Source organism: Xenopus tropicalis, chromosome 8 (genome assembly GCF_000004195.4).
Source record: "Xenopus tropicalis strain Nigerian chromosome 8, UCB_Xtro_10.0, whole genome shotgun sequence".
NCBI classification, from domain to species: Eukaryota; Metazoa; Chordata; class Amphibia; order Anura; family Pipidae; genus Xenopus; species Xenopus tropicalis.
This window is the reverse complement of record NC_030684.2, coordinates 34,745,878-34,769,931: the sequence shown is the minus strand read 5'-3', so window position 1 is coordinate 34,769,931 and position 24,054 is coordinate 34,745,878. Positions and strand designations below refer to the sequence as shown.

The following is a 24,054-nucleotide window of genomic DNA, read 5'->3' as shown; positions in this document are numbered from 1 at the left end:
CCAGTAAGGGTGCTTTCACTTAAAGGAAAACTATACATCTGAACAATGTAGGTCTCTATAAAAATATACAGTGTAAAACACCCAATATGTAAAACCCTGCCTCATCTAAATAAATGATTTTCATAAAAATATACTTTTTTTTAGTAGTATGTGCTATTGGGTGCTCCTAAATAGAACATTTTTATAGGTTGTAAGGAACCAAAGAAAATAGCATATCGGGGAACAGCCTCTTTGAAATCTTTCAATACCTGCCACACTTGGTGTCCAGAGGTTAATAGTAAGGCTACAACATCTCTTTAATCATTTAGGTTTCCTTCCAGCAGAATCCAAAAAAGTGGATTCAGTGCATCTCTACTTTTACAATTTCCTGTGTGCAAAAGCTCTGAGCAACTACGGCTTTTTTTTTGTTTAACTGATAGTGAGCTTTCTGCACAAGCACAAGTCTGCTAACAAGATGTGACAGGACAAATTAGAGACCTCCAATGATGAGGGTTCAAAAGCGTGAAGAGTTCCACATATAGACTGAGACATGCTCTTTGTCTTCTTGTTTATACACATAACTAAAAAATACAAATATACTGATCACTGCTTTCGGTTTTCTGTAGCTCTGTACTTCAGCATTTTATTTGTCTTATTACAACAAAGAGAAAATAATATTTTTGTAATAGATCTAACACAGTCACATAGATACAAAGAAAGTTGTAGTTGAGCATACAGTTTAAACATTTCTTAAGCATAGAAACTTGAGAAAATGAAAAGAAAAAAAAATCAAATGATTTTTGCCCTATTATTTGATTATCTGGGTTTGTGTGGCACCTATGGGAGGCTGTTCTGAAAGCAAATCCAACTTAATTGCAGTTGAAATCAATTCAAAATAGCGTGACAATATAGAATTTATCTATATACAATATATATATATATATATATACATACACACACCAGCAGTTAAACAGCGAGAAGACACCATATTAGCTTCAGTAATGAAGTTTATGGCTTGCCTTCAGGACCTCCTGAATCTGGTTCTCCCGTAGCAGTTTCAAGGAGCGCAGTGCATACAGAAGTTGACTTTTGGAGTTCCCAATAAAGTTGTTGCACAGGAAAGCAGGAAGACCTCCCACTCCATCCCGCAGGGTATACAGGGGCACGCGGACCAGGCCCATCACCTAGAGCACATAAAAAGAAAGGTTAAGTTCATTAACTTTCCTGACCACTGGTGGTTTGTTTGGGTGGGTGGGTGGGGGGGACATGGCAAATACTGCTGTAGGTATCACACACAGTTCACTGTAAGCAAATACTAATGATTGTACCTTTTACTAGATGGTAGCTAAGCTAGAATAAAGGTGGGCTTACACAGATGATTCTAGCTGCCGATATCGGTCCCTTGGACCAATTCAGCAGCTAATCGGCCCATGTAGGAGCACTAACGATGGGCCTGCCCGACCAATATCTGGCCAGATATCGATCGGGTAGGTTAAAAAATTTAGTCGGATCGCGGACCGCATCAGCTTGTTGATGCAGTCCCCGAACTGACTGCGCTTATTACCTTTGTTCTAATTCAAATTAGCCTGGATTCGCCCGATATCGTCCACCCATAGGTGGGGGATATTGGGAGAATATCCACTCACTTGGTGACATAGCCAAGCTATCGGATCTTAACGTGTATGGCCACCTTAAATCCATATTGATAACTAAACATTCTTATTGGGTTTCTTACTTTCTATAGTGTTCATTTTATGGTGATCCAGATAATAGAATCTATCTATCTGCAAAACCCCAGGTTCCACACACCCCTGGATAATAGATCCCATAACTGATACTATTTAGTGGCTGAATTTTGTAAGAAATAGACACTTTTGGGATTTGAACAATCAAAAATGCAAAATTACATCAGACTTAATATAATACATTTTTATAACAAAGGAGTCATAAGGCCAGGTTAAAGGGACATGTTCAAGACAATCACTTTAAAATGAAGTTTATTCTAGTACATAAAGGAACAAAAATAGGGGAAACAACACTTCCCCTTAAATATCATGAATATTCCCTACATTAATGGCACTGTGGCACTATGTAAAAACACCAGCAGAAGAAACATCAATCTGCTGCCATTCGCACGTGTGCTAAAGGCACTAACAGGCACAGCATACACCTTTCAGTGCTTACACAGGGCAGATTTCTGGCCAAAAACAGAAATGAGTTTAAAGGGATACATGATTTTTGTGGTGCTTTTTAGTTCTAAATTACAATGTTTACATAGCAAATAATTCACTCTACTATTTAACATTTTATTCTTGAACCTACAAATGTATTTTTTTAGCTGTAATATTGGTGTGTAGGCGCCATCTCATCGCATTGTGCCTGAGTCTGAGCTTTCAGAAGGAGCCAGCGCTACACATTAGAATTGCTTTCAGGTAACCTATTGTTTCTCCTACTTCCATGTAACTGGAGGAGTCCCAAGCCGGACTTGGATTTCTTACTATTGAGTGCTATTCTGTATCTACCAGTTGCTGTATTGCTTAAATCTACCAGCAATACAGGTGTCAGGGAGCTGCTATCTTGCTATATTCCCACTGTTCTGCTGATCAGCTGCTGGTGGGGGGAATGGAGGGTGATATCACTACAACTTGCAGAGCAGCAGTAAAGAAAGACTGAAGTTTATCAGTGCAACACAAAGCAACACACCTCTAATCCATGGTCTTTGGCATTCACAGCCTCAGCTTCAATCCTCTCTATTTCCTCCAGTTTCAGCTCCTTAATGTAGAAGTGAGTAACACACTTTTGAGGGTACTCCCTGACTTGGGAACTTCTATAATCTTCCACTGACACTTCCACGGTAGTAAGAGCAGGACCAAGCTCCTCTTGCAACTCCCGTTTCAGACCTTCTTCCAGAGATGTGTCTCGAGTGTCTACAAAACCACCTGGGAATCCCAAGCGCCCGTCAAAACGCATCATCATCTGTGAACAAAGGCAAAAGAGGCAGTATTAAAATAATCAAAGCACAGATCTGATTGATTGTTGAGCTTTAATGGGGCATGTCAAATCTGTAGGATTTCGCTACATGGTTTGTGGTATGCTACTGCTAAATTAGAACTCCCACAGACATATCTTCTAACTACAGAACAAGAACAGAATCAAAGTTGCCTTTTCTATAGCAGACACTGAACCTTGTGTATTGATCAAAGAATATGTTCTGCAGATTGATCAGGTGATTTGCTTTTATACGCAGATTACCAAAAGACAGCCTAAATGTAGCCTAAATGTGCTACAGCTAAGCCTTAGCGTAGTGTAGCAGTCTAAGTGGGTTAGTAATGTAGTTCACTCGATTATTCATTACATAAGTTATAATAAAAGGTCATATCCTAATATGCAGTATGACAAAACAGATTAAATCTTAAAGAAGGAAATTAAGTTACAGAAAAAGAAGGAAAGTCTTAATCTCTGCAGGGTGCCAAATGTTAGGCACCACCTTGTGACCTTCTTGGCCAAACTGCTTTGGCCTGGGGTATTTTTCAGCAAGCACCATGGAGCAATCATTTATTCTGCTTATTTTTCTATGCATAGGTGCACATGCACAATAGAGTAAAAAAAAAACAACCAAAACAGTAACACCAAAAAAATTAAAAAGCTTTAAAGTAATAAAAATATAATGCACTGTTGCCCTGCACTGGTAAAACTGGTGTGTTTGCTACAGTGACACTACTATAATTTATATAATAAGCTGCTGTGTAGCCCCGGGGGCAGCCATTCAGGCTGGAAAAAAGGCACAGGTTACATAGCAGATAACAGATAAGTTCTGTAGATTACAATAGTGTTTTATCTGTTATCTGCTATATGCCTGTGCCTTTTCTCCTTTGAATGGCTGCCTCCATGGCTACATAGCAGCTTATTTATATAAATTATAGTAGACTTTCTGAAGTAAACACACAACTTTTACCAGTGCAGGGCAGCAGCACATTATATTTTAGTTACTTTTTTACACTTTCATTTTTTGGTGTTACCTGTCTTTTTCACTGTCCTGTGCATGCGTTGGCCCAGCGGTATTAAAGAAAAAAGCAGCAAAAAGAAAAGGATTACTCATGGTTCTTACCCCAGGCCTGTGCAGTTTTCTGATAACAGCAGGTAAGTGATAGCAGTCCCTGGGGGTTGCCTAACACTGGCACCCCATGTGATTTAGACTTTCCTTCCCCTTTAACCTTAAATGTGTTTAATTAAAAGGCAATAATTGCACAAATTTCACTACACTAGTGTTACATTTCTAACATACCAGATGGGTAACAATAGTAACTAGCGAAGGGCCCTTGAGAGGCCCTGCCTGAACAATATCTGGCCAAAAATCCTCTAGATATAGATCGGGGAAGTTTGAAAATCCTACTGAGGACTGCTTTGGCTGGCTGATGCAGTGCTCTCCAGGTAGGTCTCAATATGTCCCCATTATGGCCCAAAAGTTGTCAAAACATCTCCCTGTTCACCAAATGAGCACATTGTATCATGAATCCCTGGATTCAGCACAGTAGGACTTTAGATTTTGTTTCCTATACTGTTAGGGTGAAGATACACAGAGCTACTAGTAGCTGCTACTTTTCACAGCTACTAACATAGACAATACTGATCAATTACTGCTAATTGTCTCTATGTGAGTTTCAGCAGAGGCAATTCTCATTATTTCCTATGGCAGGGTATTTTTTGGAGTTTAGTAGCTTTGAAAAAGTAGCAGCTTCTAGTAGCTGTGTGTGTCTTCTCCCCAAAACATCTTTTGGTGACTATTGCATTATAGATCATTTTTGAGCGCTCACAGCAAATTTTCTATCCTCCTTTAATGCAAAGCAAGATTTAGGGGCACATTTACTAATCCACGAATCAGAATGGGAAAAAATTGGGATTGGAAACGAACATTTTGCGACTTTTTCGTATTTTTTGCGATTTTTTTGTCGCCGTTAGGACTTTTTCGCAAATTGTCGCGACTTTTTCGGAGCCGTTACAATTTGCTCATATATTGTCGCGACTTTTTTGTATTGAGCGCTCGTAAACGGCGGGCAAAACTTTCAGACTTTGCATGATTTTGGAAGCCTCCCATAATACTCAATGGCACTCTGCAGCTCCAACGTGGCCCAAGGAAAGTCTCCCATAGGGCTCAATGGCACTCTGCAGCTCCAACCCGGCCCAAGGAAAGTCTCCCATAGGGCTCAATGGCACTCTGCATCTCCAACCCGGCCCAAGGAAAGCCTCCCATAGGGCTCAATGGCACTCTGCAGCTCCAACCTGACCCAAGGAAAGTCTCCCATAGGGCTCAATGGCACTCTGCAGCTCCAACCTGACCCAAGGAAAGTCTCCCATAGGGCTCAATGGCACTCTGCAGCTCCAACCTGGCCCAAGGAAAGCCTCCCATAGGGCTCAATGGCACTCTGCAGCTCCAACCCGGCCCAAGGAAAGTCTCCCATAGGGCTCAATGGCACTCTGCAGCTCCAACCTGGCCCAAGGAAAGCCTCCCATAGGACTCAATGGCACTCTGCAGCTCCAACCTGACCCAAGGAAAGTCTCCCATAGGGCTCAATGGCACTCTGCAGCTCCAACCTGGCCCAAGGAAAGTCTCCCATAGGGCTCAATGGCACTCTGCAGCTCCAACCCGGCCCAAGGAAAGTCTCCCATAGGGCTCAATGGCACTCTGCAGCTCCAACCCGGCCCAAGGAAAGCCTCCCATAGGGCTCAATGGCACTCTGCAGCTCCAACCCGGCCCAAGGAAAGCCTCCCATAGGGCTCAATGGCACTCTGCAGCTCCAACCTGGCCCAAGGAAAGCCTCCCATAGGGCTCAATGGCACTCTGCAGCTCCAACGTGGCCCAAGGAAAGTCACGATACTGAAGCTTGAATGAATCCGAAACTTTCATACTCTGCGCGACGGCTACGAAAAAGTCGCGACAATTCGCGCAAGTCGTAACGCTACAAAAAAGTCGTGACAATTTACGAAAAAGTCGTAACGGCTACGAAAAGTCGCAACAATTTACGAAAAAATCGCAAAATACCAATCATTACGAAAAAAAAACGCATTCGGACGCTTTTCGGACGTTCGTGGATTAGTAAATGTGCCCCTTAGTCACGTAAATTAGTATTACAGCCATCAGCGCATTGGCATTAGCTTTAGGTTTTTTTTTTAGAATACATTTATTCACTCTGATAAGTAGTAGGGATGAAACGAATCCAGTATTCGGCCAAAATCGTCCTTTTTCGTCAGGGTTCGGATTCAGACAAATCCACTGTCCTGGCTGAACCAAATCCGAAAAAAATCATGTGACTTTCTGTCACATAAACACAAAAGTTTTACATTTTTTAGCACGTGGCGACATTTAACCCTTCCAAAACCTAATTTGCATTTGCTTACTAGGATTCAGATTAGGTTGAATCCTTTACGTAGCATTTGGGGGTTCAGCAGAATACAAAAAAGTGGATTGGGTGCATCGCTAATAAATAGTGACACATTGAATTTATAAAGTTTTGCATTCAGCCGAACAACAAATCTCCAAAGATTTGGTCCTAAACTGAATCCCAACCCTATTTTGTAAATTCATCTGGGATATATAAATTTTGCGTCAAGTGCAAACATGCAGCTTTCATTCGTTGAGAAATGTAGCAAAAAATATTGGTGTATGAATTGGTGTATCTGAAATTGGTAATTTAGATAATTTAAGCTGTTGTTATATTATAACACACTTATTTAAGCAGCAGTGATAGGCTGCTAGCTGGAGCAGCAATAATGGGCAGGTTGGTCAGGCAGGAATCAGCATTCCATAGTGGCCAGATGATATACTACCCAGAATGCATCTCACCAGCAATACACGCCTAATAGGGACGCGGTCAAACAGCTTGGCGGTACTGGGTGCGTGTAAGAGAGCATGGCAGGCGTGCTTATAGCCTTCTAGCTTTAGTGACTCTTCCCGGGTTATGTTCCGGGGCCGCGGCTTCTCCACCTCCATGTCCCCGCTGTCTGGCCTCCTTGTTTCCGCCATGTCACAGGCCTGTCAAGCACACAAACACGTCCTCCCACTAACCAGGTGTCAGCCAATAGCCGGCATAGGGGACGAGCCAATGGGAAGCAGCTGGCATAGGGGACGAGCCAATGGGAAGCAGCAGGCGGGGAAGCTCATTTGATGCGGGGACGAATGACGTAGTTCTCGGTTGCCTGAGTCAAGGACTGCGACTGCGTGAAAGGGATACAGTGACAGAAAAGCCGGCGCCATGAATATCAGGAACGCACGGGTAACTATGCATAACTGCAACCGTAACTGGATTGGGAGGGCAAGCTGGGTATCCCAAGGTGCCCTTGCAGGTGGAACACTCACATTTGTATTGGTTTCTGTCGGTAAGGCTACTAGATGCCGCATATCTCTAGGCTGGTAGTGAGAAGCATGGCGGAACATCCCACAATGCACTGCGAGGCCGTGTGTTAAAGAAGTAGCAGCATGGCCTGACTGTCTGTGATACAGGGAGGTGGTCTGGGGGAATATCGGATTTCATCATTCTTCTCTGACTGTTCTTACCCCTTTCTTTTAGATTCTACTAGCCTCACCCTTTCTTCTCTATTTTTCACTTTTCTGTCGTTTTCTGGTCATCCTTTTTTTCCAAACCCATTCTCCCATTTCACCTTTTTTATCCTCCTCTTTCCCCCTCCTCATGTTGTTTTCTCCTCCCCCTTTTTTATTACAACTTCCCTGTTTTGCAATCTGCTTTCTTTAACACATTTTCTTATGCTCTCCTTTCCCTCACTTTATTCTCTCTCATTGCCTTTTCCTTTTCCCGTCCGGAAACCCAGTATCCAGAAAGTTCTGCATTATGGAAAGGCCATCTCCCATAGACTCCATTATAAGCAAATAATTCTAATTTTTGAAAATAATTTCCATTTTCTCTGTAATAATAAAACAATACCTTGTACTTGATCCCAACTAAGATATAATTACCCCTTATTGGGGGCAGAACAGCCCTATTGGGTTTATTTAATGGTTAAATGATTCCCTTTTCTCTGTAATAATAAAACAGTACCTGTACTTGATCCCAACTAAGATTTAATTACCCCTTATTGGGGGCAGAACAGCCCTATTGGGTTTATTTAATGGTTAAATGATTCCCTTTTCTCTGTAATAATAAAACAATACCTTGTACTTGATCCCAACTAAGATATAATGAATCCTTATTGGAGGTAAAACTATCCTATTGGGTTTATTCAATATTTAAATTATTATTAGCAGGGTTAAGTTATGGAGATCCAAATTATGGAAAGATCCCTTATCAGGAAAACCCCAGGTCCCGAGCATTCTGGATCACCGGTCCCATACCTGTACTGCCCTTATCTCCTTTTTTCCACTAGTAGAAAAATGCCTTAAAGCCGGCCATAGACGCACCGATAATATCGTACGAAACCTCATTCTGTATGATATTCGGTGCATGTATGGCAAGTCGGCCGATATCGCAGGAGGCTGCTGATATCGGTCAACTCGCCGATCGAGCGGGTTAAAAGATTTTGATCCAAGGGACCGATATCAACAGCTATAATTGGCTCGTGTATGGGGACCTTAAGATTAGCCATTGTATGACCATCTCCAGGCCTCAGTGTTTTTTAAAGATAATTGAAGAAATCATAATCTCACTAGGTAACTTTACTGCTCTCATGGTAAGGAAGTGCCATGAAAAAGGTGAAGATTTCTTCTAATTCATACTGAGTGCACTTTTCACCACTTCTTGCTGTACCTATACTGTCCGATTTATTCTAGAAATATAGCCTTTTTTTATTTTTTCTAATCAGAGCGTATACACTTCTACTTCATGTCAATACAACACACTGTCATTATTCTCCTGATCTGACCTGTTCTTCCTCTCTTGGCAGCCTGAAGATCTCATGAATATGCAGCACTGCAACCTGCTGTGTCTGCCTGAGAATTACCAGATGAAGTATTACTTTTATCATGGCCTTTCTTGGCCACAGGTGTGTATGTGTGTAAACTATTATGACATTTTCTCTATCTCTCACAGTATGATATATAAAAAAAAAAGTAAACCAATATTCAATATAATTTAGGGCTTTTACACATAGGCGTGCATTTGCTTTATAATGTTTTATATAAACTACCTATTACCAGATATATAAATTACTAGTTTCAAACTATATTTGGAGTCCATCCACAGTCAGGAATGACCAAAATCATGTTTAAGTGGGGTGGCAGACCATAAATAGTAGCAGGTTAGGACTTACCTCCCTAGGAGGAAGGCTCCATTCCTTAATGTTATCCATGTTGTTTTTAGTAACCTTCTATTCCGTACGTGAATTCTACCTAGCCTTTAACAAACCACTTAGTATGAAACATGGTTTTGGGCATTTTAGTTCTGATGTCACTATGCACTAAAATTCTATCCTGTTAGAGAAGGGGGTGATTATTTACAGCCTTTTTTGTGAAACTTTTTGTGTATTTGTGTGTCACAGCTGTCCTATATTGCAGAAGATGAAAATGGGAAAATTGTTGGATATGTCCTGGCAAAAATGTAAGTTAAAATAAAAATATATTGCACAGTGTGCTTCCATTTTAAGGTATTCAGTTAAATCATTTGGTGTAGATGGTTCAGTAGTAGAAATTACTCATCCAAATAAGTCTGTCCCAGTGGAGCAGATAGGTGCAATTGCTGCAAACATTGCTACGGATCTGTTCACCTATAGCAGCCAATCATGTAGAAGCATGTTGCTACACCTCTGGTCACCTATCATAATCATATTGGTTGCTATGGATTACTGCACTAGGGCAAACAATGTCCCTTTTACTGCGTGTGGTGGGTTAGTCTTATGTCCTGTCAAGTCTAATGCCAAATGTGCTGTTTTTTCAGTTCAGTAAGATGCAGTCAGATGTCATACACAAATTTGTCATGAAAGACACTTTCTTGAGAATCAGGCTTTCGCTTGGGAAATTTGTGATTATGCAGATTTTATTTTTTTCTATTGAGTGATATGTATAAGGTGCAGCTACCAATTTTCTGAGGACACATGAGGAGGAGCAAGAAAATATCTTGAATATGTGTGGGGATCTGTATAGTAATGTGGCATGGTGGGAAGCCTGCTTTAAGGGGGTAGGTCACCTTTAACAAGACAGAAAATATTATTCTAAGAGAATTTTTTATTTTTGTGGGTTTTTTTTCTAAATTATTTAACTTTGCTTAGTAGCTGGCAGTTTGCAATTTAAGTTACTATCTGGTTGCCAGGGTCCAAGTTACCTTAGCAGCCAGGCAGTAATATGAATGACAGGCTTGAAGATGAATAGGAAATAACCGAAAAAGTAACAAAAACATTACAATTGTAGCCTTGCAGAAAAATAACTTTTGGTTGGCTGGGATAGTGATCCCCAGCAAACGTACAGGGTTTTAAATTACCAGCTCCAAAGAATCAGAAGAAGCAAATCATAAAAAAAAATGTTATAGATACACAGCAATAATCTGTACTTCTGCTAATGCTTTAATGTCATTAAGTGCCAGGTTGCTGCTCCAGGAGCATCACATAGTCAATGGAAATAGTACTGCACTTGTAGGACTTTCTTATAAAAATAGAGAACTTTTATTGCACCATGTCGTTTTGGCTCGCTCTTGTTTTCTATTTCTTTAAGAAAGTCCTAAAGTGTGCTACTATTATATATGTATATATATCAATTAAAATTTGCTAAGATAGCCATCTGTAACATACTAAAATGTTACTTGAACCAATAAAACCGTGCAGAGCCTTCCCTCCTGAACCGCACCAGCTTGCCCCCAGTTATGCCCAGTTCACCTTACACTGAGAAGAGTCAGAGAAGCGCAGTGTGGTTCAAAGACACCATCTTGCACAAGCAAAGTGATTGCAGAAACACGCGACTTTGAAGCTATGTACAGTCTGGAATCAGCTGCACATGCTCCATGATTCTGATCACTTAAAGCAACAAAAGGTGAATGGGGCATTTTTGAGGGGCAAGCTGGTGGAACAAAGGAACAAAAACTTTCATATAAGGTTATCATTCTCCTTTAAAGGTAAACTACCCCTTTCATAAAATAAAACACATTCTTGTGCAAGGGTACTTCACATGGGGAGGAAAGGGGGCTTTAACTCGTTAATGGTTTCTAGAAGCTCTCCATCTGCAATTTTAAGAGATAGAACTGGCTTAATTTTTTGCATCTCTTTGCAGGGAAGAAGATCCGGATGATGTTCCACATGGACACATAACCTCTCTGGTAGGAAATGATTACTATTAATAAAAATTGTTTTGTGTTACTGATGCAGGGTAATGGTAAGAAATTTTTGTGACAAGGATATATTTTCACTTGTACAGGCTGTAAAACGCTCTCACAGGCGGCTTGGCCTTGCCCAGAAGCTAATGGACCAGGCCTCACGTGCAATGATTGAAAACTTTAATGCCAAATATGTATCTTTGCATGTTAGAAAAAGGTTTGTGTTATTTTGTCATTTTGGTGTTTTGTTTTTTTTTTTTCTTTTTTGTTATTACATATGTGCTGTACTACTTTTAATATGTTCTAATATACTTTTCTTTATTCTAATCAAAGCAACCGAGCGGCACTGCATCTTTATTCAAACACTTTAAATTTTCAGTAAGTATAAATATTCCTCAGTTTATGTAAGAGAATATGGGGGTTCATTTGTTTGATTTTTACTTTGTAGTGATATGTTATAAAGCATAAAGCCCCTTCTCACTTTAGTGGTATAACTGTGGGGCTGGGGTGAAAGGTGTTGCGGGGGGCTCATGAGCCTTGACCATCCCACAGTTGCAGGGTCTGTATTTTACTAGGGTCTGTTTATTTCCCAATGGGCAGTGCATTTGGAAAATCATCCTGTGTGGCATTTAAATAAAAATGAAAGGTAAAATGAGAATAAGAGCAGGTTACTAAAAGGGACAAATCCAGGTAATATATGCTTATGCTATTAAATAACACCTTGTGTTAGAATGATCTACTTTTGTTTTCCGAATCTCTTTCATGCAGAATCAGCGAGGTTGAGCCTAAATACTATGCTGATGGGGAAGATGCATATGCCATGAAACGAGACCTTACTCAAATGGCTGATGAGGTATTTATACTCTTCTACTAAACTGATATATGAACTGTTATAGGTGATTTATATCTGTAGATTAGTACCCCTTTCACAAATTAAAGGGATAGTCAGACTTTTATTTAGTCACACTTATTTTATTTCTTGGCATTTATTTAGCACTATTAAATTGATTCTTTGGCACACCACTTGCATACTTCCATAGGGTTCCTCAGCTGCTCCCAAGCCAATTCCATAGACCTTCACATGAGGAAGAAGCACAACAAAGGCAGATGCCTTTAACACATTTATTGCAGAAAGATGTGGCACAGATATACATTATTCCAGTTTAACATATATATATCATAGTCACACACAATAGGAGCCAGTTTTTATCAGGAGCCAAATAATATGCCTGTATGTTTTTTGAGTGTAAGAGAAAACCCACACTTATATGGGGAGAACATGCAAACTTCTTGCAGGCTGGATTTGAACTCTGGACACCAGTGCTCCTGTGCTGACCTCTAAGTTAGCTAGCAGTAATGATACAAGTTTAAGGCAGAAGAATTCCAGCAGTAATTCAAAAATAAAATGTCTTTCCCTGGCAGGTGGATTACACATTTTCTGGGCTAGGTTTTTACCACACATGATAAAGGGCATAAACCAAGGAACATATCAGTGTAAAAATAAATGGTCTGTGCAAAATAAAAAAATGTTTTTATAGTTATCCAAAAATATAATTTATAAGGGCTGGAGAGAAGAATGTTTAATCTAATAACCAGAGCACAACTTCCTCCTTTACATCTCTCTAACCTGTATCTCTCTTACTTAGTGGTCAGCGATTTGAAGTGGGGGAGCCACATGGAAGATATTACTTTTGAATCTGAATTGTGTGCTCAGGATCAAAAGCAGACTAACTGAACAGTTATGTACCATACTGCCCAATAGTCCTCCTATTGTTTAGTAAAAACACCAAACTTTTGGCTCACCTAATCAAATATTTACTCAGTCACACTTACTTCACATTTTCTATCTGTTATCTTGAACAGGCAGCCATCTTTAAAAAGCTATTCTCCCTTCTTTTCCCTCCTTGCTTCATACTGCACATGTGTTTCATTCCCCCCCCCCCCCCCCCCCCCCCAGGCAGATCCGCTTCTGATTGGCTGGTGGGCAGCCTACAGGAAGGTGAGAGAGAGATTTCAGTGATGTCACTGTAGTCTTCACACTACTGTAGGCTGCCATTACCATATCTCAGAGAAGCAAGCAGGGATCTGGGAATTTAGATATGCAGTAAATACTTAAAAAGAATGCCTTTAGACTTACTTTTAATTTATATTAACCTTTCCTTGTCCTTTAAGTCGCCGACTATCTAACAGGTACGAGAGAGAAAACAGCATTTATAGATCACATTTTTGACTATATTGAAAACGGTTTTTAATACCGTTTAATACCGTTTTAATACCTATGTTTTCACCAAGTTTTATTTTTGCACTGAACTGTTTCTTTAAACACTCTGTATTATAAATGGATTCATTCTAATGGTCAGGTCAACACAAGCTGGAAAAAATAATGAACTTTTGCAGTCTTTGAAGCCTGTGAAGGAAGTTACATATACACCTTACCCATGTGGCAATTTTTATAGACTACCATGTTTTAAAAAGAGATAAAACCTGTAAAAATCTAGAGAGGATAAAAAAGAAGTCTTTGGTTGAAAGGAAAGAAGAGGGAGTATAATGAGCAATAGTGTAAAAACATGGCATTTACAGATTTCCAGTAAAGGACGGGCATATCACACAGAATGGTTTAACATTAAACTGATAGAGCAGGTTGGAGCAGCAACTTCTATATCTGCCATGTCCATACTCTGCTTCGTGACTAAGATAAAGCTGCATAGAAAGTCACTTGAAAACTTGCTTTTCCTTTTCTAAAATGGATTGATATATAATGGATTATTTATAGCCCTCAAAAGTGTTTTCCTGAAGTGTCCTTAAATTTACTTTTCTAATCATAGTAGACATAGGCAGATGTATTGAACCTATCATTCTTAAATACGTTTTTATTTTTATACCACAAGCAGTTGAGAAAACAGCTTGAAATAAAAGAGAAGAGCCGCCCACTGAGCTCCATAGAAAATAAATCTGATAACCGTTCTGGACATGTAGGAGACTGCTGTCGGGATGAGAAATGCATGGGGAGTTCCGGCAAACGGGACCTCACAGAGGACAGTGGAGATAGCAAGGATGTAAGTGAAGTCAGTGAGGCAACAGAGAGCACTGATGTCAAGGACAGTTCAGAGGCTTCAGACTCTGCCTCATAAATGAGGCTTCGACATAAAACTACTCAAACCCTTTCCTGTACTCAGTCTGCCCCTGCAAATTTGGATCAAGAGGTGCCTGCCTGTCACTTATCAAGGTTCTGAAAGTGTCTGTTTTTCTGAATTAACCTGCTGAAGTTGTGTAATGTAGGACTGGCCATCCTATGGTACTCCAGCAGAATTACAGCCCCCTTCAGGTTATGGAAGGTGGGAATAGCAGTTTTGCCAGAGATGCAGTGCCATAGGTTAATATCTGTCTTGGCACAACCGGGCACCAAAGCTATTTTATAATGGACATTTCTTTATAGGTGAAGGTTGAGTTTTTCAACTGGTCCCCTTATACACCATTTTATTTACATTAAGTTAAAAACATTTATGAACTTCAACATTGACTCCTTGTTTGTGTCTGCTTTTTTATGGTTCCTGCTGTCATAATATTGACCGAGATTCAAACCTTAGAGATTTTTACCCTTCCATCTGTTAATGTTATGCAACATCTATGCGCAGGGCTATCAAACCTTCCGTTCTACAGCTGTTAAACCTACTAGTAACCAGTGCCAAATAAAGACACTAGTTCAGCAACTGTAGGACAGCAGGTTTGCCTACTAGTGCCAGTATGTGACCCTTGTGGCAGGCATCAGCTGATAACAAAACTGCCAGCTAACAGCATCACATTCCCCATATTCCAGAATCCATTGTAACACACTGGCATATGAAAAAGTTGGAATATACAGATCGGGCTAAACAGTTGGGCAATTGGGTTCTGCTTGGCTGACTATTCTGATGCTGACTACTGGAACATTTAATGGTGATCACTACTTGCTGCAAAATAATGAAAAACTGCTTACTTCAATTCTTAAACCTTACCTTGTTAATTTTTGGGGAATGGTAAGTGTGCAATAAATGATCATTTTGATTTGGGTGCTCGTGTCTGATTTTTGTTGGGTGCATAATTAATCATTTAATGACTTTGACAATTTAGTATAATCAGCACAATAAAGAGTCCTTATTCTTGATTTTGGAATATAAACATAGTTTGATATCTCCTCCAACCTTCTGCTGTACCTTTATAATATTCTAAGTTTATCCACAAGCTGCATTAGACAATATTTGATAACAGTTCCTTTCCTCAAGTGATTAAGCATCCTGCAACTTTTTTTTCCATGTGGACTTTCATATACAGAAGGTAAGGTGCCACAAGCACGACATGTTCCTCTTCCTTCTTGTGCGCCTTGAAATCAGTTCTCCTTTGTTTTTATATTACTTTAAATGCTGAGACTGTAATTTTACTTTGTTAACCACCAGAGGGCCCCAAACAACAGTTTGTTGCCTACAAAATACAGTTCTGGATAGTAATGTGAAACAAAGGAGGACAGAGTGGGCAGAACTAAAATAGTAATAGGGGGGAAGTTTGTCTTATATCTAAACAGAAATAGTATTGAAATTATAATACCTACCTACAAAACATAAAAAGCCATTATTTGTACACAAAAAAAAAAAAAAAAGATTGCCAGCACTCGGTTTGCCCCTCATTGTACGTGCTTCTGGCTGCTATGTACTATTTTCAGGTGTGTGTTAATGAGCTGGAGCTTAAGGCTGATGACAGGCGTGGCGTAGGGCTGATATTTTCAGCAAGTGGAAAAACGCTTGGCGAAGATACAGCCCTACGTCTGCTACTTGTGCCTGCACCCGAACGAATGAGATACGTTCGGGTGCAGGCACATGCAGCCGATATATGCAAAAAAAACGCGAGACTTTGCATTATCTCGCGTTTTCATGTGTATATCGGCTGCATGTGCCTGCACCCGAGCGTATTCCATTCGGGTGCAGGCACAAGTAGCAGGCTGTATTTTCACCAAGCATTTTTCCGCTTGCCAAAAATATCAGCCCTACGCCACGTCTGGCATCAGCCTAAAAGCTCCCTGTTTCTCACTAGAGCCTGTGAGCTAAGGGTAGGTGCAAAATGATCTTACTACTCAGTCACATTGTTCGCTGGGGGGCTTGATTTTAATTGCATCACAGACTTACAGTATAATGTTAATAAGTAGTGTAGGACTCTGTACAATGAGGGGCCTTGATGTGGCACGTGAGCTTACATATTTTGGCCAAAGTGTGGTACTAACACCTCATTTTTTGTAAGAAAGCAACTTAAGTTTGGGATAGAGAGAGGTGGAATCTGAAGCCAATGCATTCATAAACTACAACTAAAACTGATGACAAAAGTTTCTTAGATTTCTTAGACTTCACTTGAATTATGATTTATTACATTCTGAAAAGGTGTTTGCAAGACTGGATCTACTGACATAGAAATGAACTGTTGACAAACAACATGGCTGGGATAAACCACCGTACGACGAAAACAAAATTCGTTAGTAGCAAACATACACACCTTCTCCTGGAACAACAGATCATGAGATCCAACTGGCAAACATTTGACATTCTGAACATAGCATTCTCCTGAAAGGGATTAAATCCAATTTGCTGAGCTACACTACATAGAGAGCCAGGCATATGGCAACGCACAGGTGATACTCAAATTTAATCCAGGCTATATACATCTAGCCTTCTGTTGCCCATTTATTTCTGTGCCAAGTACCAATGCAAGCTGAGACTTGTGAACTATTGAGAATGTATTGTTTTTGGTTCAGCTTTAAAAAAAAAAAAAAAAGCCTACGTAAAAATAAATTTTTTAATTATACGTATTGGAAAGTTTCTTGGGATTAACTTTTATTTCAGAAATATGGAGATTTTATATTTGAAATCTGTTGTTTTGCTCTGGAGTATTTGAAACAACTGTTTGTCTGTAGTCGGATCAATGAAACATTTGTACAGGGTACATGAATCTCTGTAAGAATCAGGCCCAGATTTGTGGGCATGGGCCTAAGTCAGCAAAAATCTTGGGTTGGCCATCCACTCGCATCTCCATAGGGGACTGGGCGAGAGATTGTGACAGCTGTTACAATCTCCCACCCACACAGTGGTGGTTCTTGCCAGAGCAGCAGCCCTGTATGTTGCAAACAGCAGGTGGGGATGGGCCTTGTGCCAGGGGCACAGAACTTTTCAATTTGGCCCTGGTTAGAAACTAGGAATTGACTGCTGGGGAAAGAACCTGCAAACCTTAGCTATCATAAATCAGCATACAATACATTTCATTAGGCAATTCTACAGTGCTGTAATAAAATCTGAGTGGAAAGAGGAACCCTTCCAAAACATTCTTCTTGTTGCTACCCTTTGCTCCCATACTCACTTTGTCCATGTGTTAAACCTTGTTTGTATGTCATTTACAAGTATGTAAGTCATTTTTCAGGTTAAGAACTAAATCTCTTTCTGCAAGTAATTATCAGCCTAAGGATGCAGGCGCCCAAGACCCAGTACCGAGACCCCACTCTTAATTGCCCTGGTTGCCAAGATTCAGCCCTGGATTGGAAATCTGTAGATTCTGACAAAGGCCAGAAGGACTGCTATGGGCATATATGGCTTGGGCATCTTTAAATGCCAGTGATGCTTGCCAACTACACAGCAATTTTAGTTGTAAACTTGAAAAAAGTGGAATTGTATAAGAACTAATTAAACAATTAAGACCAGTTAAAAAGTTGGTAAGAATAGACTGTTCTAAAGGTAAACTACCCCATTAATGTAATATTTATTACTGACAAATGGAAATGGCATTTTATACCTTAATCTATTAAGTTACCTAATTAATTTATTATCATAAGTGCTACATTGAACCCATGCAGTTGCCAATAGCAACCAATCAGATCATTGCTTTCATATTCTAACCTGTAGTAGCCTGATCAGTTAATTTGTAATTGGTTGTCACTGGCAACTGAATAGGTATAATATAGCACCCATGTTAGTTGTGTATATAGAAGAATATTAACACAAATAAAAGCTATATATAAAAATTTATTATTCTGGGTTTAAAAATGCAAGGCTCAATATATAGGAAAAAAGGGATTGCCTTTTGCAAGACAGCTGTACATTTTACACACTGGTGTTTTTTTATGTGTTTGACTCCATGTTTAAGCATTCCTACAAGCAATCACTAATTGATTCTATTATATTTTGCCTGGTTCTACTTACAAGCTTTCAAGTTGCATTTTACTCCATTTGTATTTTATCACAACCTGCTGCATTTTCTTGCACCTGACTCGTATTCGTAATTCAGTAAAATATAGGGTTGCGTTTGGATCTGACAAAAACGCGCTTAGTTGTGTTTAAAAAACACATATAAACACCAGGGCCAGAACTAGGGATAGGCAGAAATGGCAGCTGCCTAGTGCTCAATGATGGGGGGAGCCCCTAGTCTTTGCTCCCTTGTCATTGCCCACACAAAAAAACTCTTGTAAGTATGAGCCCTAACAGTGTGTGCTCCAGCGCTGGAGTCCAAACTGATTTTTGTGCCAGTTATACGTGACCCTGGGGAAATTACTCTGCCTCCCAAATCCAATACTATAAATCAGAATTGGCAGCTCAGAGCTGGTTTTACATTGGGAAACTGTCAGCACAGAGTGTTGTTTACAGTTGTAGCATGGCATTAAAAGGCTTAGACACACTAGAATTCGCTGTTTCATATAATACGCCAACACATACATATTTTTTTGTGATTTACATACGGATAAATAAATAATTAGGCACATGCATTCTTGGTGTTTGAGTGTGTTGCATTGCTTGCACTGGAGTTTTAATGCTTAATAACAAATATGTGTTGACAGGGCAGTCTGGTCTGAGTACCTAGCATTTGTAATTGTTGCTCTTCTGTTGTGCTTACTTCCTGTCTCTCTTCAATGTTGGCCTGACCCTTGTGTTGAATCTCCTTACCTGGTACCTTGCTTTAGTTGACCCACTCTCAGAAGCCTAACTGTAAGTTACTAGAAACATAATACAGTTTGTAGACTCTTTAAACATGAAACAAACACACAAGAATCTCTAAGGAGCTCCTACATTATCCCACCTAGGGGCTCTAACACATGGGCATTTTTTATTCTTTTACAAATAAATGCTGAGTGCATAAAAACACATGTATTACATTTATATGTTTTTGTCAGTTCCATATGCAAGCCTATATTCTATTGTCTTCTGAATGTGCATCAAGCCCAGGAAAATGCAGCATGTGGCATCTAAAACACAGAGCTGGCAACCCCTATATTTTTGGGAGTTACCCTATTTTGATGCCTCTCCCCCAGTCTCCCAGCATCCCATAGCATTCTTACGATTTTTCACGAAGGTGCACGCTCACGTCTGCCGTCACTTCCAGTCATCAGAAGTGTGACCTGTGCTCTCATAAAATTCAGCCACACTTTACTACTGTGCTGCAAGTTGGAGTGATATCGCCAACCCCCCCTCCCCGCAGTCAATCAACAGAACAATGGGAAAGTAGCAAGATAGCAGCTCCATGACAGCTGTATTGCTAAAAGTGGTAGATGTCAAAATAGCAGTCAGTAAGATTCAAGTCCGGCTTGGGACTCCTCTAGTTACATGGGAGTAGGTCCACACCTTGTGTCTCAACCCTTTCTCCTTGTAGATTGTAAGCTCTTTTGGGCAGGGCCCTCTTCACCTCTTGTATCGGTTACTGATTGCTTTATATGTTACTCTGTATGTCCAATGTATGTAACCCACATATTGTACAGCGCTGCGGAATATGTTGGTGCTTTATAAATAAATGTTAATGTAATGAAATGTAATGATACAATAGGTTACCTGAAAGCAGTTCTAATGTGTAGCGCTGGCTCTTTCTGAAAGCTCAGACTCAGGTAGTAGAATGAATTATTTGCTATGTAAACAGTGTAATTTAGTCATAAAAATCATGACAGTATCTCTTTAACTTTTAGTATGTTTCATGCAGCAGTATTGCAGTTTTTAAAAAATATATATTTTTGTATTGGTTAATCAATATGGCATTTAAGTAAAGCTAAAACACTAACAAATAATGCAATAAATTTTATAGGATTATCAAATGACAATTAATTAATTTAGGGTATAGAAATACTTTCATACATTTGTCTGTGAATGACAGTGCATGTTTTTAGAACAAAGCCTCCGCACAGTCTGACTGTTATTGTCCCCTTAGTAGATCACTATGGAACTTCCTGTTTGTGGGTAGGTGTGTCTTAGAATAGCAGCATCCTGTGTTATGTGTGTCCTGTGCTGGGTGGCATTCTGTGAATTTAGGTTTTAAAACGGAAGGCTGAATATCACAGTAAGGTTCAACTCAAAAGTGTCAGCAAAGGGTATGTGCTGTGGATTTCCATATAAATTCAATAATGACAGCAAGAGAATATCTACCCTTTCTGAAATAAAATAATACAAACACACTGTTTACTTCCCAAGCTGGTGCAAAAAGTTTCCTGCAAACTCACAGAATTTTATATTAACAAAAGAACCAACGCAAATGTGCAGAGAAGGGAAGAATAAGAGCCAAGAAAGAAGAGAGAAAAGAGGCAAAGAAAGAAAGAAGAGAAAAAAAATATAGTATAGTAATTTCTCAGTACTGAGTAGTAAACAAACCTCAGTGCAATCAAACTTATAGTGCAAATTTCAAAGCAAACACCTATTAGTGCTAATGTATAGAGTTGTAGTTCTCCAAAATGAACAGTGTTCAAGTGCTACATAAGGTTGAATTTGCACGTGATTTTATGTAGCACTTGAACACTTTGTAAATTGTTGGAGCGTTATATTCTACTTATTGGTGTTGAAATCTGCACTATAAGTTTGATTGCACTGAGGTGTGTTTACTAATCAGTATTAAGAAATTACTACACTATAAAAAAAAAATTCTCTTCTTTCTTTGCTCTTTTTCTTCCCTTCCCTGCACATTTGCGTTGGTCCATTTGTTATATAGAAATCTACCCTTTCTAACATCTGTTTATTTAACCTTCAGCACAACTACAGTTCCCAGCATACCCTTAGAGCCAGATGAGTATATGGTATGAGTGTCAACTACAAAAGGAGACTGTAGAACCATATACCATAATTAGCTGTTTTCAGGGGGTAGAAGAATAGGCAACCTTCCCAAGCCAGACACATTGCAGTGTCCTATGGAATTTCCTGTGGCTAAACCAGATCGCTGCAAGTAATGTGTATTACTTACTGCAATTTGAATGTTAGGCAGGGGAAAGTGATTTTCATGAGATTTGTTGCATGTGGTAGTGCAGATTTACCAAAGGAGACAAATCTCATGCATCTGTACCCTGCTAGGGCATGACTGTGTCAGTTGTGGGGCTATAACTCTTGGATACAGGGCCTCAGGCAGCAGTGAGCGGCCAGTTACCAGGGGCGGCAAAAAGCCTCCTCTGGTAACTTTAAGAGTCAAATTTTCACACTAGGCGATGTGGCCCCCTCTTGACCCGCTCTGACGCATAGTAATGCCCACAGACACTGAGATCATTAGACACTTAGGAAGAAACTTTAACCATAATTTAGTAGGCATAGTAAGGCAAGATAGGGATTTTAACTGTGATATAGTGAGTATAGTTTAAAAAGAAAGTGGTATTGGGGAAGTGGTTGTAAGCATTTTATAGTGGGCACAGTATGGAATAATGGTATCAGGAAAAGGGGTTATGACTATGATATAAGCATACTGATGTCTTTGGAAAGGGCTGCCAGTTGGAATAGTGTGTATATGGCAGGATAAAAAGGATGGTAGGTTTATAGGGTTCAAGAGCATTCATTCTGATTAGATGGAACAAGATTCAGTCTAAGGGGCACATATTTCATCAGGGCCGCCATCAGAAATCACGGGGCCCCTCACAACAAAATTTTCTGGGCCCTCCCTCCTCCCACGCCCCCAATAGCCCCTCCCCCAGTGACCCCTCCCATCAATACAAACGATACAGAGACTTTGGTAGCCAGGGCCCCCTAAAACATTTGTGGCCAGGGGCTACATTTTGCATTGGTGCCAGAACATTGCTAGCCAGCCCAGGGCCCCCTAAAACATTGATAGTCCTCCCCCAAATACTATGGCCCACTCCCCCCACGCATCCTTCAGCTCCCCCGCCAGTATCCTCCGGCTCCCCCCATTTCCTCCTGCTTCCTCCAGGGACCCCCAAGCATCCTCCAGTCCCCCGCCCCAGCGTCATCCTGCCCCCCCCCAAACATCCTTCAGCTCCCCCCAACATCCTCCAGGGCCCCAAAGCATCCTTCAGCTCCCCCCAGGGCCCCCCAAGCATCCTCCAGTCCCCCCCCAGCATCCTCCAGTCCCCCGTCCCAGCATCCCCCTGCACCCCCTCAAAGCATCCTTCAGCTCCCCCCAACATCCTCCAGGCCCCAAAGCATTCCTTCAGCTCCCCCCAGGGCCCCCCAAGCATCCTCCAGTCCCCCCTAGCGTCCTCCTGCCCCCCCCCCCCCCCCACTGACATCTCCCTAGCCAAGGCCTGGGTTCAGCACACAAGCAGAGCAGCTAATGTCCCGTTTCTCCTTACAGAGGTGCAGATTTTATAGCAGCCCCCCCCCTTCCCCCCATCCCCCCATCCCCCCATCCCAGCAAAATGTGAGATTGCGGAGCACGTAAGGAAGAGAAGAACCCCTTGTGGGCCCCCCCCCCCGCGTTACTTTCCCATTGGGGCCCCGCAGACCAGTTCGCCGCAGTTCATGAGGAAGACTCCACTATGTCCTGCAGCTCCCCGCTCCATCTGCGCTTATATAAGGTTGCGCCCCGTACGTGTGACGTCACTACGCACGGGGCGCAACCTTATATAAGCGCTGATGTAGCGGGGAACACCAGGACGTAGCGAAGGATACCGGCAGTGAGAGGGCCCGGAATTGATTAAAGGGGGCCCGAGCTAGGAAAACTCTAGTACGGCCGGGCCCCCTTTAAAGTTATAAAACATCCGGGCCCGGGACGACTGTACCCCCTGTGCCCCCCTGATGGCGGCCCTGTATTTCATACTGTGTGTGTGTTCTTTGCGGCTTTCTCGTACTTTGCAACAATTTACGCGACAATTTATGAAATCGTATTTGTTGCGCCAAGTACGAAAGTTTCGGATTCTTTTAGATTGTAAGCTCTTTTGGGCAGGGCCCTCTTCACCTCTTGTATCGGTTATTGATTGCTTTATATGTTACTCTGTATGTCCAATGTATGAAACCCACTTATTGTACAGCGCTGCGGAATATGTTGGCGCTTTATAAGTAAATGTTAATAATAATAATAATAATAATTCATTTGAGCTTCGGTATCGTGACTTTCCTTGGGCCAGGATGGAGCTGCAGAGTGCCATTGAGCCCTATGGGAGACTTTCCTTGGGCCGGGTTGGAGCTGCAGAGTGCCATTGAGCCCTATGGGAGGCTTTCCTTGGGCCAGGTTGGAGCTGCAGAGTGCCATTGAGCCCTATGGGAGACTTTCCTTGGGCCAGGTTGGAGCTGCAGAGTGCCATTGGGTCCTATGGGAGACTTTCCTTGGGCCGGGTTGGAGCTGCAGAGTGCCATTGAGCCCTATGGGAGGCTTTCCTTGGGCCAGGTTGGAGCTGCAGAGTGCCATTGAGCCCTATGGGAGGCTTTCCTTGGGCCAGGTTGGAGCTGCAGAGTGCCATTGAGCCCTATGGGAGACTTTCCTTGGGCCGGGTTGGAGCTGCAGAGTGCCATTGAGCCCTATGGGAGACTTTCCTTGGGCCGGGTTGGAGCTGCAGAGTGCCATTGAGCCCTATGGGAGGCTTTCCTTGGGCCAGGTTGGAGCTGCAGAGTGCCATTGAGCCCTATGGGAGACT

The 24,054-nt window shown here is 41.2% G+C and overlaps 2 protein-coding genes across 4 annotated transcripts; one reads left to right on the top strand and one right to left on the bottom strand.

Moving 5' to 3' along the window:
- Positions 1-542: 542 nt before the first annotated feature.
- nudt16 (nudix hydrolase 16) lies at positions 543-7,413 on the bottom strand. 2 transcript variants are annotated; one of them, XM_012968129.3, is made up of 3 exons: positions 7,334-7,413; positions 2,683-2,955; positions 543-1,163 (listed from the first exon to the last, which is right to left on the bottom strand). In XM_012968129.3, the coding sequence occupies exons 1-3, from the start codon at positions 7,409-7,411 to the stop codon at positions 975-977; spliced, it is 540 nt and encodes a 179-aa protein (XP_012823583.1). In that variant the 5' UTR covers positions 7,412-7,413; the 3' UTR covers positions 543-974.
- On the top strand, positions 7,125-15,273 carry naa10 (N(alpha)-acetyltransferase 10, NatA catalytic subunit). 2 transcript variants are annotated; one of them, XM_012968260.3, is made up of 8 exons: positions 7,125-7,250; positions 8,872-8,970; positions 9,466-9,524; positions 11,183-11,228; positions 11,327-11,442; positions 11,559-11,603; positions 11,994-12,078; positions 14,114-15,273. In XM_012968260.3, exons 1-8 carry the CDS (start codon positions 7,230-7,232, stop codon positions 14,354-14,356), a joined length of 714 nt encoding a protein of 237 aa, XP_012823714.1. In that variant the 5' UTR covers positions 7,125-7,229; the 3' UTR covers positions 14,357-15,273.
- Positions 15,274-24,054: the final 8,781 nt, after the last annotated feature.